The sequence below is a fragment of the Mandrillus leucophaeus genome, unplaced genomic scaffold (genome assembly GCF_000951045.1).
Source record: "Mandrillus leucophaeus isolate KB7577 unplaced genomic scaffold, Mleu.le_1.0 Scaffold22, whole genome shotgun sequence".
Classification (NCBI taxonomy): domain Eukaryota; kingdom Metazoa; phylum Chordata; class Mammalia; order Primates; family Cercopithecidae; genus Mandrillus; species Mandrillus leucophaeus.
This window is the reverse complement of record NW_012102254.1, coordinates 5,254,494-5,271,658: the sequence shown is the minus strand read 5'-3', so window position 1 is coordinate 5,271,658 and position 17,165 is coordinate 5,254,494. Positions and strand designations below refer to the sequence as shown.

The following is a 17,165-nucleotide window of genomic DNA, read 5'->3' as shown; positions in this document are numbered from 1 at the left end:
ATGATGAGCATTTTTTCATGTGTCTGTTGGCTGCATAAATGTCTTCTTTTGAGAAATGTCTGTTCATATCCTTTGCCCACTTTTTGATGGAGTTGTTTGTTTTTTTTCTTGTACATTTTTTTGAGTTCTTTGTAGGTTCTGGATATTAGCCCTTTGTTAGATGAGTAGATTGCAAAAATTTTCTCCCATTCTGTAGGTTCCAACTGGCATTTTTAAACAGCTGGTCATTGAGCACAGCTGCCTAATGAAGTTTATGTATCTGTTGCCATGAAGGTGGGTTGAAAGTTGTTATTTTTTACTGTTTTTGTTTTTTGTTTTTTTTAAGTTTGTTTTGTGAAAACACAGGATTGAATGTAAGGACTAAAGAGAATCTGTGTTGGGGTGGGGCTGAGGCATGCAGGGAGGATTTGAATCAAGAGCAGGCTTATGAGAGATCCCCCTTAGCACAGTCGTCGGAGTACCCTGATAGAAATTTCATACTAACCAAATCATGCTCTTAGCTCCTATTGAAGTCTGTTTCATTAGGTTCTGTGAAGACATAAAGGCAGGACAGGACCCTGCCTTTCACACAGTATCTGGGAAAGAGATGTATTTGGGAGGAACTTCTTTGCAGTGGTTTTCAACCCTGGCCCCATGTTAAATTTCTAGAGGTGGGGTCTAGGCATTCGTAACTTTTAAAGTTCAATTCCAAGGTGTAACCAAGTTTGAGAACCAGTGCTTAGTACAGAGGACTCAGCGGAGAGTGGCCATCAGTGTTCTGATTCTGGCAGATTTTTCTCATGAGCCTCTCTCTTCCCTCTTCCAACACAGCAGATGTACAGAGCTGTGAACTGGAACCTTGAACCATCATCAGTGAGAATCATCTGATGTAGCCTGGATTGTTATTTTCTCTTTTAAGCTGCACAATAGGAATGCCAAGGCTAGTTTCTCTGCCTTTGAGCTGTATTATGCTTTTAGAACCCCTCCCGTTTAGAATTAAAGGACCTGGGAATGCATAAAAGACAAAGCCATCACTAAACATATGTTTCCTTTTGATCTGTTGCAAATGACAAAAGTGCACAATAGAAAAGATCGTTTGTTTAAAAAGCATGTGAACAGCTCTCCTGTTTCCAAGACTCATTGTTTTGAAGGCAGGAGGCTCACAGTGAGACTTGGGGGAGGTGAAGTGATGCCTCGTTGCTGGAAACTGTGATGTGCAGTGGCCGCTCACCTTTCTGATGTGCTTACAGGGCCGCCGGATGATTGACTTGATAAACATGTTGCCTCCGGTTTTTTGTTTTGTTTTGTTTTGTTAAATTCCTGGTAGCTAACCTAAATATCATGAGGTTGTGATGCCAACGAAATACATGACGGCTTTGAATGAGCTGTTCTGAAATCTAGGGCCAATCACTGTCAAAGATGCAAGTGGACCGAGAAAACAAGACTAAATCCTGCCCAAGCAGCAGTGTGGGGGTGGAGGCAACCTAGCAGGCCCTCCCAGCCAGAGCTGACTGGGAGCAGCCTAGTGTGGATTTCTCCATCTGGTCATGTGTTTTGGTCTTTCCCTAATAAACACCATCTCTTTTTAGTCGAAAAGCCAATATTTGTTAAGGAGTAGAGCACTGTTTTTTACCCCAGTTCTTTCCTCTCCCTTGTGCCTTACCCCAGTAGGCTGATGGCTCTATCAGCCCACCTCTGAGTGGTATAGCAATGAAGCCAGCCTCACTCACCCCTGCCATCACACGCTCCTTTGTTTTTAGACAGAGTCTTGCTGTATTGCCCAGGCTGGAGTGCAGTGGCACAATCTTGGCTCACTGCAACCTCTACCTCCAGGTTCAAGCGATTCTTCTGCCTCAGCCGTCCAAGTAGCTGGGATTACCGGCACATGCCACCATGCCTGGCTACTTTTTGTATTTCTAGTAGAGACAGGGTTTCACCATGTCGATAGGCTGGTCTCTAACTTCTGACCTCAGGCAATCCACCCCCCTCGGCCTCCCAAAGTGCTGGGATTACAGGCGTGAGCCGTCGCACCTGGCCCATCACACGCTCTGAGTAAAGCCAAGGGATGCAGTACTTGTTGATTTTTCTTGCAAGCCCAGCCTAATGCTTTGCACACATTATTGCCTTTTAACCTCACAGCAACCCTCTTAGATGTGTTTCATTGCTTCTGTTTTCTAATAGGGAAATGTGGCGTGGCCACAAACTAGTGATGCGAGGACTTAGACCCAAGTCAGATGGCTTCAGGGTCTTTCCTGAGGTCACGCTCTCCCAGGCTCTTTTCCTGGAGCAAGGAGTGTGAGCCTGAGGAGACTTCAGTGGGGTACATGGAAGGTGGCCAAGTGCTGTGATTTTTCCTTTACAGACCAAGTGTTATTTTATAGCAGGAATAGTATAGGCCTCCGTGGCTCAACCTTCGTGGACTTTATCATTGATGAATCGCTATGTCTCAGGAGCTGCTGGCCAGACTGGCTTAGTTGTTAATTTGTGCAGTCATTGAGGTATGGGCGGCAGGTCTCAAAAGATGGTATTTTGAGTCTCACTTGTGTTCTCAGAGAACTCAGGTTGTGTGTTGGGCTCTGTGGTTGCTTGTGAATGTGCAAAATATTTTTAATGCCAAAAACCAGGTATTATAGAATGTAGAAATGCAGCTTAGAGGAACAATTCTAGTTGGAATCCCAGACTCGTAAATTTGGTCTCTTGGCAGCTAGATTGCACTTTCTAGAGCTCAGGAAGATATAAAAGTTGACACTTTTATGTAGATTTATGTGGAGTGTGGCTGAATTGCCAGTGCTTTTGTAGCTATAACTTTGAATTGCCTGACTTTTGTATTAAAAACAATGGTGCATTAACGTAGGCGTTGGCTTATTGGAAATACAGGCCAGGCCGAAGGAAACACCTTTAACTTGTTATTTGACTTCTGTGGTGGTCTCCCTAAGGACTCTTACCAGTTGGTGCTATCCCACAGCTTGTGGGCAGATGTGAGCAACAGGAAGCCCTACCCCACAGACTCTGGGTTCCCGCTTGGAGTTGCAGGCAGGGTTCTGTCTGGAATTTGGGTGCTGTGGGGCAGATTCTCATGGATGATCTTTAAACATTTATGTGTTCAACAACTATTTTATGGGAAGGGATAAACTCATGTATCAAGAAAAACTGTATGCATCTCTAACTTCAAAATAGGAAATTTATTACACAAATTTATTATGTAGATTTTCCAAGTCAGACAACTACTTGGAGGCATATTAAATGATTTAAAATTTAGATAGTAAAATCAACCACTTATTACCAGTGAATAGCATTATGCACGCATAATAGAGTTTCAGAATTTTATCTGCCTGCAACCCCAGACTTGACATGTCCCTTCCTCTGGTTGGTCTCCGAGTTGGTAGAAGGCTTGGTGGTCGCATCATGCAGCATTCCTGTGTGCACTGCAAGTCGTGCTCAGCAGAGATGGGGCTACCCCTGATGGAGAAGGGAAACTCACTTAACCGCCCCCATGTTTCCACTTTTGCCCATTGATATTTAACAAGTTATCAGTTTGTATAGAATGGCCACCAGAGAGCTGTTTGATTGATGCTTCTTTAATCAGTCTGTGATTATAACTCAGACTGAAGAAAGCTGAATTCATGGATCGGGGTTCCTCCACCTTGGCGCTGTTGATTGACATTTGGGACTGGGTGATTATTTTGTTCTGGGGACTGTCTTGTTCACTACAGGTTTTTAAAGCAGCATCCCTGGCCTCTATCCACTAGATGCCAGTAGCACACACACAACATACACACCTGAGTTGTGACAAACAAAAATGTCTCCAGTCAGTGCCAGATGGTCTCTGGGTAATAAAATTTTCCCAGTTGAGCTCTCTTGCTTTACAGAAGGGAAGAAAGGACTATTAACATCACCTCTGTGGGTATTGAGACCCCAAGAAGACCCTTGTCTACAGAACTGGGTTTTGAATAGGCACTTCCCAGTGAAAATATGAAAATAGACTCTTGATTTCTAGCCAGTTGACTAAAATAAAAGCTTTTCAGCAGTTTAATTTCAGAAAGATGGCTTTGATTATTTTGATTGAGATAAAGCATTAGAAGACTCAAAATAGCTGTTTTTGTTTTGCTTTGTTTTAATGAGCAAATCAGGGAAGGTTCCAGAGGGCTCTGTGACTTTCAGGAGATGTATTTCTAAGTGATGTCTGTTCCCAACCGTATTTATGATCCGTGTGAGACTAAGCTCCTGGTGAGCCTTGCGAGTGTCTGTTCTGGCATTTCTTCATGGAGTGGACATTACTGAGGGTCAGTCAGTGGCTGGGCCCTGTGTGCAGCAGATGGGAATAAAAGGGACAGGAGCACAGTGTCTTCCTCAGGGCACTCCCAGCCTCCTCTGGGCAGGTGAGTCACGCACTTCAGTACGATGGAACTTTTGAATGCTGTGTGTATGCCTGGAAATGAAACCGCCAGTGATTGGAATAATGGTCCTGGAGCAGTGGTTTTCAAGCTGTACTCTTTTAGCAGTTGAGGTTGCTTTTTCTTCAAATGACATGTGCAGAAATGTAACATAAATAAATAGATCAGACCCATATTGGAAGCCAGGGTGAAAGCAGGGGCCTGTAATTCCCCACCCCTCCCTTTACCTCGGAGCTGACACTTCCAAAGAGAATGCCCTTTCGTTACAGGTTTGACTGAAAGTAGGCTAACGCTTGGTTGGATGAAGATCATTGTTTTTCCTGACTAGATCATCCTCTTTTTTCTACTTTAGGTAAAAGCGATTTTCAGAACCATCAACCTAAATGAAGATAACAATGCTGTTTCATGGCTGTGTAATTTTTGCTGTCACTCTGTGGAAGCAGATTCACGGGCTTAGAGAAAAAAACACATACTTGTATATTTTATATATGTGTGTATATATAAAATATGTTGTATATATATTACATATATAATATATAATGTGTTACATATTTACTAAAAGAATTTTGATATGAACAACTCAAATAATAGAAAAATAGAGAAAATAAAATATTGAACCTCTATCCCTTAGATTTAACAATTCTCATTATTTTCTCAAAATTATTTCACACACTTCTCTAAACCTCTAGTGGGTAAAGATTTTTTAAAAATAAAAAGATATATCCACAATGACCAAGTCTTGGGAATATTTTTTCTATACTACCTCCACCCCTTACCCACATCCCCTATCCCAGTTCATCTTGGGGACCACAATGTAATAATTTGAATTTTGTTGTGAAACCTACATGAAGGAATCAAACTTGATTCAATGTGCAATAGTTCATATCTCTACTTTATTCTTCCTTCAACAACAATTTTGGGTGCCTCAATGTGCCGGGACCTGAGCATACAACAATGAGCCAATGAAATAGACCAAATGTAGCTCCTGCCCTGGGTTTCGTTAACAATGGAAGTTTTTAAGTTGCTTGTCTAGAAAACTGAGGAGAACAAGTTCTGTGCCATGCTAGCTGGAGGGGTAGCTGGGGAGGAAAAGATGATGGATAAGGATGAATTTGGAGGTTTGGGGAAGCAAGCCCATTGGCAGAGTGCTGGTTAGGTTCTTGAGTTGATGAAGATCTTTGTGCATGACGCCCCTGTAGACATCTGTGAAGCTGGAAGCCAGAGCAGGCTGCATTGTATGTGTGCCTCAGAAATTATGGCTCTTGTGTTGTGGAAGCTGGCCTAGGCAGACAGCTACAATGTGGGCAAAGCCTCTGACTGGCTGGTGGTTCACTAGTTGCCTTGAAGTGGGAAGGTAGAGCCAATAGTCAGAGTTGAGTTATTTTCCCTTTAAAAGAATTGTTTTCTAATAGTTATTACTCTGCTGCTTTCATAAAACAGCACAAAGAAGGACTCAGGAATCTTACATAAGAAAAACAGCCCACTGGGAGCACAGATGTTTACCTGATACCTTGCTTAGTTCCTACCACATGCCCAAAGTCCGCGTTTGAAGCTGTCTCATTTATTCACCTTAAGGAAGACTGAGTTGTCTGCACTTTTGGTAAAAGTATGCCTTCTATCAAAAGTTTATTACAAGGCATGGTGGCACACACCTGTAGTCTCCGCTACTGGGGAGTCTGAGGAGGGAGGGTCGTTTGAGCCCAGGACTTTGAGACTACAGTGAGGCATGATCACACCACTACACTTCAGCCTTGGCGACAGAGCAAGACTTCTGTCTCTTAAAAATAAAGTCTGTTACAAACGGAATCATTTGAAACATTTAAAGAGCACTAGAAAAGAAACGTGACAGTGTAGAGGTTTTGTGTTTATTTGACTTTATCAACCATAAATTGTGTTTTTCAGAATTCTATAACAAATGTGTTTTTAGGACAGAAAGTAAATTTTGGGAACCTTTGATTTAGACTTGGAAATATAAACCAAGTGGTTTCTTACTAAGTTTAATGTTTTTAATTGTTCTTCCTAAGTAGACAACGGCCCGATTCACATAATGGAATAAGTGGAATATACGGAGTCTAAAGGAGCCACAAAGCCCCAGTTATGTGTGGAAACACAAGATGTATTTTCAAATGAGGATCATACTGAGGCAGGCAAATATTCCTCTTGAATTTTGTGATTGCTTTCAAAATGAACTACGTTTGTGAATAAGCATCAGGGCCCCCGTGTATGTTTGTGTGACAAAAATATTAATACCCAATTTTGTACAACGTAATTCACTTGTTAGTGCCATAGATGAGTGGGCAGGAGGTGTGCAAAAGACTTGACGTTGAGTTTCTCATTGAACATGCCCTCAGAAAGGTGTAGGTGGCATTTCAATAACGTATCTTTCCAGAATAAATTGCAGCTCTCCTTACTTTACAATTGGTGAAAATATTTTGAGCTGATAAATATTTTTGTGATTTCATTACTTTTCAAAATTCAGTTGCAAGACTGATGCATGCATGGCAGCGGGGATGTTTATAATGGCCTGTACATTATTTTTCTTCTTTGTTGGCAGGAAATAACTACGTGCTTGCCAGATTACTACAAGTGGACTCAGTATCTCTTTGTTAAACTGTATGAGGCTGGGCTGGCCTATCAAAAGGAGGTAAGTTAAAATTAGCTGCACTTTTAAAATTTAGTGAATATCTTTAGGATACATCATTGTTAAATAAGAAGCAAGTAAACCCTGTTTGCACAGTAGCAGTTAAATGAATGCTACCTCAAGTTCATAAATTCCGTCACAGCAGACCCAGAAAGTGACTACTTCCTAGTTCAGTTTAGTGCCATCAAGACAGGGTCTGGGCTTCTTTCACCCTTGAATTCTTACCACATAACCTACTCTCTGGTTCCTGTAATGAGATCAAGGAGGGGGTGTAAGAAGAAAGAATACAGCTTCTCAAATCCTAGCTCAGCTCCCTCTCCCAGCTGTGTGACCAGCTGGGTAACTTAACCTCTAGGAAACATGGTTTTGTATCTGCTGAATGGGAGTGGGCACATTTTCCTTGTGGGGTACTATGGTTTGGATGTCCCCTCCAAAACTCATGTTGAAATTTAATTGCCATCGTGATGGGTTTAAGAAGAGGAACCTTTAAGAAGTCAGTGGGTCATGAGAGCCCTGTCCTAATAAATGGATTAATGTTATTATTGTGGGAATGAGCTCCCAATAAAAGGATGAGTTCAGCCAAATTCTCTGTGTGTGTGTGTCATACACTTACTTGCTGTTCTACTTACTGCCATGGGATAATGCAGCACAGAGGCCCTTGCAGATGTTGGCACCATGCTCTTGGACTTCCTGACCTCCAGAATCAGCCAAATAAACTTCTATTAATAAATTATCCAGTCTGTGTTATTCTGTTACAGTAGCAGAAAATGGATGAAGACACAGGGTTCTTGGAAAGATTAAAGGTAATAGTTAAAGAACAGCGATCACAGTGGTCTCCTGAGAAATGGAAGTGTTTGTTATGGTGGGAGCTCAATAATGGTAGATAAGACTTGGAATGGTAGGAGATGAGCCAAGGGCATCATAGTGTGACATAGAACTGTCCAGGATGATAGCCACTAGCCACATGTGAATTTAAGTTTAAAATAATTAAAATTAAATAGTGTTTAAAAAGTCAGAGCTGGGCACAGTGGCTCACATCTGTAATCCCAGAACTTTGGGAGATTCACACAGGAGGATTGCTGGAGGCCAGGAGTTCAAGACCAGCCTGGGCAACACAGTGAGACCCTGTCTCTACAAAAAGTAGGAAAAAATTAGTCCAGTTACTCAAGTATCAAGACGGTGAGACAAGAGGATCCTTTGAGCCCATCAGCCTACTGGGGTAAGGCAAAAGGGAGAGGAAAGAACTGAGGTAAAAAATAGTGTTCTATTCTTTAACAAATATTGGCTTTTTGACTAAAAAGAGATGGTGTTTATGAGGGAAAGACCAAAACACATGACCAGATGGAGAAATCCACACTAGGCTGCTCCCAGTCAGCTCTGGCTGGGAGGGCCTGCTAGGTTGCCTCCACCCCCACACTGCTGCTTGGGCAGGATTTAGTCTTGGTTTTTTTCCAGGTAGCTCTCTGTCTTAGTTGGTTTGTGCTGCTACAATAGAATACTTGAGACTGGGTAATTTATAAACAACAGAAATGTATTTCCTCATAGTTCTGGAGGCTGGGAAGTCCAATATCAAGGTGCCGGCCTCTGGCAAGGGCCTTCTTGCTGCATCATCCTACAGTGGAAGGTGAGAGGGCAAGAGAGAGTGAGAGTGAGGGAGGGAGCAAGGGGGAGCCGAACTCACTGGTTTTTTTTTGTTTTTTTGTTTTTGTGTTTTTTTTTTTATTTGAGACAGAGTCTTGCTGTTGTTGCCCAGGCTGGAGTGCAATGGTGTGATCTCGGCTTACTGTAACCTCCGCCTCCCAGGTTCAAGCAATTCTCCTGCCGCAGCCTCCTGAGTAGCTGGGATTACAGGCATGCACCACCACGCCCAGCTAATTTTTGTATTTTTAGTAGAGACGGGGTTTCTCCATGTTGGTCAGACTAGTCTCGAACTCCCAACCTCAGGTGATCTGCCCGCCTCGGCCTCCCAAAGTGCTGAGATTACAGGCGTGAGCCACCATGCCCAGCTGAACTCACTTTTATAACAAGCCCACTCTTGATAACTAACCTACACTTGTGATGGCAACATCAATTTATTCATGAGAGCAGAGGCCTTATGACCTAATCACCTCTGAAATGTCCCACCTCTTAACACTGTTGCATTACGGATTAAGTTTCCAACACATGAACTTTGGGGGACACATTCAGACCACAGCAATCTCCTTTTATTGGATAGCTATTTTCAAATTGGCCTTGAAACAGAAAACATTGCTATTAGCCTTCTATTTCTGTGGTTTATTTCAAAATACAAATTTTTGGAATAAACTTTATAAAATTAACCGACTTTAGAAATATACTTTGTAAATCATATTTAACCAAAATAACTCAGGTAAATGAGCATTTAGGAATGGTATTTGAGCAGAGCATTACTAAACATAGCTGGAGTGTTTAAGTCTTTTGTTCTTAACAAGCACTGTCCACCAAATGTTCAGTTCTGTTGCAAAAAGAATCTGCTGTTGCTTTCACAAAACAAAGTATTTTCAGCTGCAAATATGAACATAAAGACCTCTACTTGGTAGAACATTAATTTCACCTTTTGAAAAACATTTTCTTAAAACTCTTTTTTAAAAAGTTCTATTCCGTCGATGTAGTTTTAGAGGGTTTTGTTGTTGTGGGTTTTTTTTTTTTTTTGATTAATACATCATAGTTGTACATATTTTACATGTGATATTTGATACATGTATACAATGTGTCATGATCAAATCAGGGTAATTGGGATATCCATCACCTCAAACATTTATCTTTTCTTTGTGTTGGAAATAATTAGATTTCTTCTAAATATTTTGAAACATACAATAAATTATTTTTAACTATAATTTCCCTACTATATTATCAAATGCTAGAACTTATTCCTTTTATCTAACCGTGTTTTTGTACCCATTAACCACTGTCTTTTTATTCCCCCTCTCTCCCCTTCCTTTCCTAGTCCCTGGCCGCCACTATTCTACACTCTACCTCCATGAGATCCACTTTTTTAAGCTCTCACATATAAGTGAGAACATGTGATATTTGTCTTTCTGTGCCTGGCTTATGTCACATGGTAACCTCCAGTTCCATTCATGTTAATGTAAATGAGAGGATTTTATTCTTTTTTATGGATGAATAATATTCCATAGTGTGTATATACCACGTTTTTAAAATCCATTAATCCACTGATGGACACTTGGGTTGATTGGATATCTTGTCTATTGTGAATAGTGCCACAATAAGCACAGGAGTGCAGGTATCTCTTTGATAATACTGATTTCAGTTCCTTTGGATATATACCCAGCAGTAGGATTGCTGAATCATATGTTAGTTTTATTTTTAATTTTACGAGGAACTTCCTTACTGTTTTTCATACAGTGTATGAGGGTTTCCCTTTCTCCATATTCTCACCAACATCCATTACTCCGTCTTTTAATAGAAGCCATTTTAACTGAGTGAAATTATGTTTCATTGTGGTTTTGATTTGCACTTCCCTGATGATTAATGATGTTAAACTTTTTTTTTTTTTCCATATATTTTTTAGCCATTTGTATGTCTTCTTTTGAGAAATGTCTATACAGGTCTTTTGCCCACTTGCTAATTGGAGTGTTTGGATTTTTGTTTTTTGCTATTGAGTTGTTTGGATTCCTTATATATTCTGGTTATTAATCCCTCGTCAGATGAATAATTTGCAAATGTTTTTCCCCTTCTGTAGGCTATCTCTTCATTTTGTTTATTGTTTCCTTTGCTATGCAGAAGCTTTTTTGCTTGATGTAATCCCATTTGTCTATTTTTGCTTTTACTGCTTGTGCTTTTGTGGTCTTACCCCAAAAAAATATTCGCCCAATCCAATGTCCTGTAGCATTTCCCTAATGTTTTGTTCTAGTAGTTTCATAGTTTTTGGTCTTACATTTAAGTCTTTAATCTATTTTGAGTTTATTTTTTTATGTGGTAAAAAATGGGGATTTAGTTTCATTCCTCTGTATATGGATATCCAGTTTTCCCAGCAACATTTATTAAAGAGACTGTCTTTTCCCCAATGTATGTTCTTAGAACCTTTGTCAAAAATGAGTTGACTGTATAAGTGCATGGATTTATATCGGGGTTCTCTGTTTCATTTCATTGGTCTGTGTGTCTCCTTTTATGCCAGTACCATGCTGTTTGGGTTACTATAGTTTTTTAGTATAATTTGAAATCAGGTAGTGTGATGCTTTCAGCTTTGTTCTGTTTTTGCTCAGGATTGCTTTGGCTATTCAGGGTCTTTTGTGGTTCCATACAGATTTTAGGGTTGTTTTTCTATTTCTGTAAAGAATGTCGTTGATATTTTGATAGGGATTGCATTGAATCTGTGCATCACTTTGTGTAGTATGTGCATTTTAACAATATTAATTCTTCCAGTTCATGAACATAGTATATTTTTCCACTTTTTGTGTGTCTTTTTCAATTTCTATCATCAATGTTTTATAGTTTTCCTTAGAGATATTTCACCTAGCTTAAATTTATTCCTAGGTATTTTATTTGTAATTCTTATAAATAGGATTACTTGCTTGATTTCTTTTTCAGATTGATCATTGTTCACATATAGAAATGCTGCTGATTTCTGTGTGTTGATTTTGTATCCTGCAACTTTACTAAATGTATTTATCGAGTCTAAGTTTTTTGGTTAGAATCTTTAGGTTTTTCTAAATATAAAATCATGTTGTCTACAAACAAGAATAATTTGACTTCTTCCTTTCGAGTTTAGTTGCCCTTTATTTCTTTCTCTTGCCTCCTTGCCCTGGCTAGGACTTCCAGTACTATGTTGAATAAAAGTGTTGAAAGTGGTGATCCTTGTCTTGTTCCAGATCTTAGTGGAAAGGCTCTCAATTTTTTCCCATTCAGTGTGATATTAGCTATAGGCTTGTCATATATGGCCTTTATTGTGTTGAGGTATGTTCCTACTATACCTGATTTGTTGAGGTGTTTTATTTTTATTTTTATCACGAAGTATGTTGAATTTTATTGAATGCTTTTTTAGCATCTATGGAAATTATGTCTTTTGGTCCTTGGTTTTGTCATATGACATGACATTTGTTTATTTGTGTATGTTGAACCATCCTTGCATCCCTGAGATGAATCCCTGTTGATCACGGTGAATGATCTTTTTAATGTGTTGTTGAATTCTGTTTACTACTATTTTGTTGAGGATTTTTGCATCTCTATTTATTAGGGATATTGGCCTATAGCTTTCTTTTTTGTTATGTCTTTGTCTGGTTTAGATATCAGGGTAATGCTGGCTTTATAGAATGAGTCTGGAAGAATTACCTCTTTCTAGAAAAGTTTGAGAAGAATGGGTATTAGTTAGAATTCAGCAGTGAATCCATCAGGTCCTGGTCTTTTCTTTGATGGAAGACTTTATATTACTGCTGTGAACTCATTACTTGTTCTATTCAGGTTTTTGATTACTTCATGGTTCGATCTTGGTAGGTTGTGTGTGTGTCAGGAATTCATCCATTTCTTCTAGGTTTTCCCATTTGTTGATGTATAGTTGTTCATGATAGTCTCTAATGATCCTTTGTATTTCTGTGGTAAAAGTTGTAATGTTTCTTTTTCTGTCTGATTTTATTTATTTGGCTCTTTTTTTCCTAGTCTAGGTAAAAATTTGTTGATTTTGTGACTTTTCAAAAACCAAATTTTTTATTTTGTTGGTCTTTTTTTTTTTCAGTCTCAATTTCATTTACTTCTACTCTGATCTTTATTATTTCGTTCCTTCTACTAATTTTGGGTTTGGTTTGTTCTTGCTTTTCTAGTTCCTTGTGCATTTTTTGTCTGGAGTTGCTTATCTGGAGTCCTGTTGATCTCTCTTCAAAGTTCTTTTTCCTGTATGGTACTCGTTGATTATCAGTCTTGTGCTGGTATTTAGCCTTGGATGGTGGATATAGTTATTAGAAAGAATAATGGTTTATTATGCTTGGACATTCTAGGGAATGATAGAGAGTCCCCTAATTTATGAGTCTGTCTTTAGCTGTCTACATGAATTTAATAGCAGCTAGTGATGGTGCTAATTTACCCACTAGGTAAAGCTAAGTTTGCAGTGTGGCCTTGGCTTCAGGAAGCATACTGAAAGATTTGCTACATACTGGCACCTCTTCCACTGTGCCTCCTTGTGGCTTTGGAATGTAGTGACAGTAACAAACGGTAGCTTTGTGGGCTTCCCCTGGACTTAGTCCAAATTCAGGCCCATTCTGGATGGAATGGAGCAAGATTGATTTCGAGTGCTACTTTATAAGACCTATGTGATGTTCCTTAGTTAAGCATGCTTTGTCAAGAAGGAAGCTAATAGACCTTGAAAAAAATCAGTACCCTAAAATATATATTTTACTAGCCTTCTGGAACCTGAAGCTGACAGTATATTCAGAAAAGGTCTTTGATAGTATTAAAAAAAGAAAGAAAGAAAGAAAGAAAGAAAGGAAGGAAGGAAGGAAGGAAGGAAGGGAGAAGAGAAGAGAAAAGAAAAAAGAAAAGAAAGAAAGAAAGAAAGGAAGGAAGGAAGGAAGGAAGGAAGGAAGGAAGGAAGGAAGGAAAAAAGAGAAAAGAAAAGAAAGAAAAGAAAAGAAAAGAAAGGAAAAGCAAAGCAAAGCAAAGCAGAGCTTGAGGAGAGAGGTGGGGAAAACAATGGAGAGTAGACAAGGACCTGAGGAGTGATATGCTGGCCAAGAGACAAAAGCATGCTGATGGTGGGTGTGATCTAGAAGGGACAGGCACCTGTGTGAAGGGCGAGGCAGGGAGGCAAGGCAAGGAGGATCTGAGGGAAGAGGAGAAATGGTAAAAATGAGATAAGAGGCGTGAGGGTTTGAAACAGTAGGGCTGGCTGGGGCAGCAAGCCCCATAGCTGCTGTGTCACAGATAGGAAAGCTGATAAACACAAAATTAGGAGAATACTGCCCACATAATCCCCAAGGGAGCCCAAAGTCACCTACAACTCCAAGAGCGTAATGGCAAAGAAGAGTAGAGAGAAGAGACAAAAATCCCTGCTCTGACTAATCACTATGCAGATTTGACCCTTTATGAACATGCCTCCTTTGTGTTTGTAATTGTGTTATGAGGTGCATTTCTAAAATGCTTCCTAAAAGCTTCCCACAAATCACTCAAGCAAAAAATATTAGTCCTAATGTTTAACCCTTTAATAAGCAGGGAAATTACCTTCTTTGGAATGTCCAATTCTGTAATATTCCCAGATAACTATTGCGAGGGAAGCAGTGGGTAAAATCTACCCAGAGCTCAGTGTGTTTGCAAGTGTTTTAATGATTTCAGTGTTAATTTAAGGTTCATTTCAATACAGGCTTGACTTTATTTTACAAATAAGGCTAGTTAACTACAAAGGAACATGGAATTGGCTTCAGTAGGTGATAGATAACATAAATGCCAACCAGGGAAATGAATAGAGTCAGTGAAGTTGCCCAGAAATTATATCCTATTCATAAGGCTGTGCTTGCTTAAAAATCAGCATGTTCATCCAAGTAAATGTTCAAAATGTGGAAATCCAGGATTGCTGGATGAGGGAAGCTATTGACAGAGACAGTTGTCCAAGAGAGGAGACCTGAGCAAAGGGATTTAGGAAGCAACTCCAGGGCTTCAAGGAGTTACAGGTGCTGTGCTCCCTGAGCCCCAGGGCCCTGGATTTTGATGACTCCTAATTTAACCGCTCTTGGAAAGTCTGAGCCTGAATCTGCAACTCTGTGGCTGAGGTGGATTAGAGTTCTAGAAAGAAATCCTGTGGATTCTCACAGCTGATGCATCTTTTGAGACACTGTTTCTTTTGGTGTTTTTCCCCTTTCCCCCAAGTCTTTCACTAGAGGGAGAAATTGCCTTTGTGTTTTGCTTTTTTTGTTTTTGTTTTGTTTTGTCTTTCATTTGATGCCTGGGTTTTATTATGATGTGCAAACCTCTTAGGAACACACCTTCCTCATTGTATTTTGTGACCTAGAACCTGAGAGATGCCAGGCCATGTGGGAAATGTCGATAAGAAAATACAGTCCTATTTGTTCTTACAATCTGCAGTACCAAGTGCTCACTTCTTCCAAATCCTCTGAGGTTTGCCAGGGACAAGAGACAGAGGTGGAGGGATATGGGGTGCTCTTTTTCTACTTTTTTTTTTTTATATTTCATACAGTTTTAGTTGTGCGTGGGTTGTCTGGAGTGGGGAGATGCCTCTTGAATGAACTGTCTACATTCCTAAGCAGTACTTGGTCCTTTCTACCTGTTATTTTAAGTGGAACCCTTCCAGAACCTGTGTACACTGTGGGTAGAAATGTAAATTGCTATAGCCATTATGGAAAACAGTATGGAGGTTCCTCAGAAAATGAAAAATAGAACTACGATATGATCCAGCAATCCCACCTCTGGGAGTATATCCAAAGGAATTGAAATCAGTGTGTTGGAGGGATATCTGTACACCCATGTTAACTGCAGTACTATTCACAGTAGCCAAGATGTGGAATCAACCTAAGTGTCCATCAGCGGACGAATGAATTAGGAAAATGTGGAGTATATACACCATGGAATAGTATTCAGCTTCAAAAAACAATAAAATTCTGTCATTTGGGAATGACAGGGATGAATCTAGAAGACATTATGCTAAGTGAAATAATCCAGGCACAGAAAGGCAAATACCATGTGATCTCACTTATATGTGGAATCCTAAAAAACGGTGAATTCATAGAAGTAGAGAGTAGAATGATAGTTACCAGAGGCTGGAGGGGTAGGGGTGGAGCAAGGGAATGGGAAGTCCTGTCAGGAGTACAAAGTTTCCACTAGACGCAGGAATACGTTTTGAGATCTGCACAGGAGGGTGACTCTAGTCGGTCACGTTTTGAGATCTGCACAGGAGGGTGACTCTAGTCATAATGTTTTGTGTATTTCAAGATAACTGAAAGAGTAAATTTATCACCACAAAAAATGTTTTATTAGCTTAATTATTCTACATTGTGTACATATATCAAAATATCACACTGTATTCCATAAATACAATTATGATTTTTCAATTAATAATTTTTTAAAAAGAAATAATTAAGACTGGGTATGGTGACTCATGCCTGTAATCCCAGCACTTTGGGAGACCAAGGCAGGCAGATCACCTGAGGTCAGGAGTTCGAGACCAGCCTGGCCAACACGGTGAAACCTTGTCTTTACTAAAAATACAAAAATTAGCCAGGGGTGGTGGTGGGCACCTAGAGTCCCCGCTACTTGGAAGGCTGAGGCAGGAGAATCGCTTGAACCCAGGAGGTGGAGGTTGCAGTGAGCCGAGATTGTGCCACTGTACTTCTGCCTGGGTGACAGAGTGAAACCCTGTCTCAAGAAAAAGAAGAAATAATTAAGTGGTGCCCTTCTCTCCAACCCCCTAACACAGGCAGGAATAATGGATAAAGAAATGGACCTTTGGTTTATTAAAGTTTTTAGGTCTAAGGTACTTTTGTCCCATATTTTGTCTCTATGTACTTATTAAGTCAAGGCTTTTGGGAACCCTATCTTAGAAGGGAAACAAATGCATGTCTTTCCCACCCAACTCTGGACTTCACATAGTTAAATTTTTCAATGGGGGTACTGCTTCTAGTTGTAAAGTTACAGCCCACAAATTACAACCCACAGATGGGTTAGCCTCCCCTCACCCCTACTTTTTATGTAACTTTTAGACATATCTCTGGATCAGTCAGGGTCCCAGCAAGAAAGAGAGAGCACACCTGAAAGGAGTCATTGAAGAAAATTTGATAAAGGACTATTTGGGTGGAGTTCAGGGAAACTCAGAAGGGATGGCGATGCATTTGACCCTGGCAGCAGAAGGATGCCTTTGCCACCTCTAGGCTGCAGGGGCAACGTTAGGGAGCAGTTCGTGGAACATGGGAGAGCAGTAGCTGTAGCAGCAGGGGAGACCTGCCCAACAGAGGTGATGACCTTCAGTAGAGGCACGTGACCGCTGCCAGCGCGTGGCCAGGAAGCAGCCAGTGTGCCTGTCGTTGATCGAACCCAGCCGGAAGGCAAGAGTCCAAGGGAATGCAGGTCGCAGAGGTCAACTTCTTGGGCCACAGAACAGAGCAGGAAGAGGGTCTGGAGGGGCAAATGGGTAATAGTGAACACAATCTCTTATTAGAATTGCTTATTAAAATTTT

The 17,165-nt window shown here is 40.2% G+C and overlaps 1 protein-coding gene across 2 annotated transcripts in view; it reads left to right on the top strand.

Moving 5' to 3' along the window:
* Nucleotides 1–17,165, top strand: part of LARS2 (leucyl-tRNA synthetase 2, mitochondrial) — a 177,811-nt gene that overhangs the window by 66,800 nt on the left and 93,846 nt on the right. For both annotated transcript variants that reach the window (XM_011981097.1, XM_011981098.1), the window contains one exon: nt 6,928–7,017. In XM_011981097.1, the coding sequence (XP_011836487.1) occupies nt 6,928–7,017 (90 nt within the window). The remainder of the gene's footprint in view (nt 1–6,927; nt 7,018–17,165) is intronic.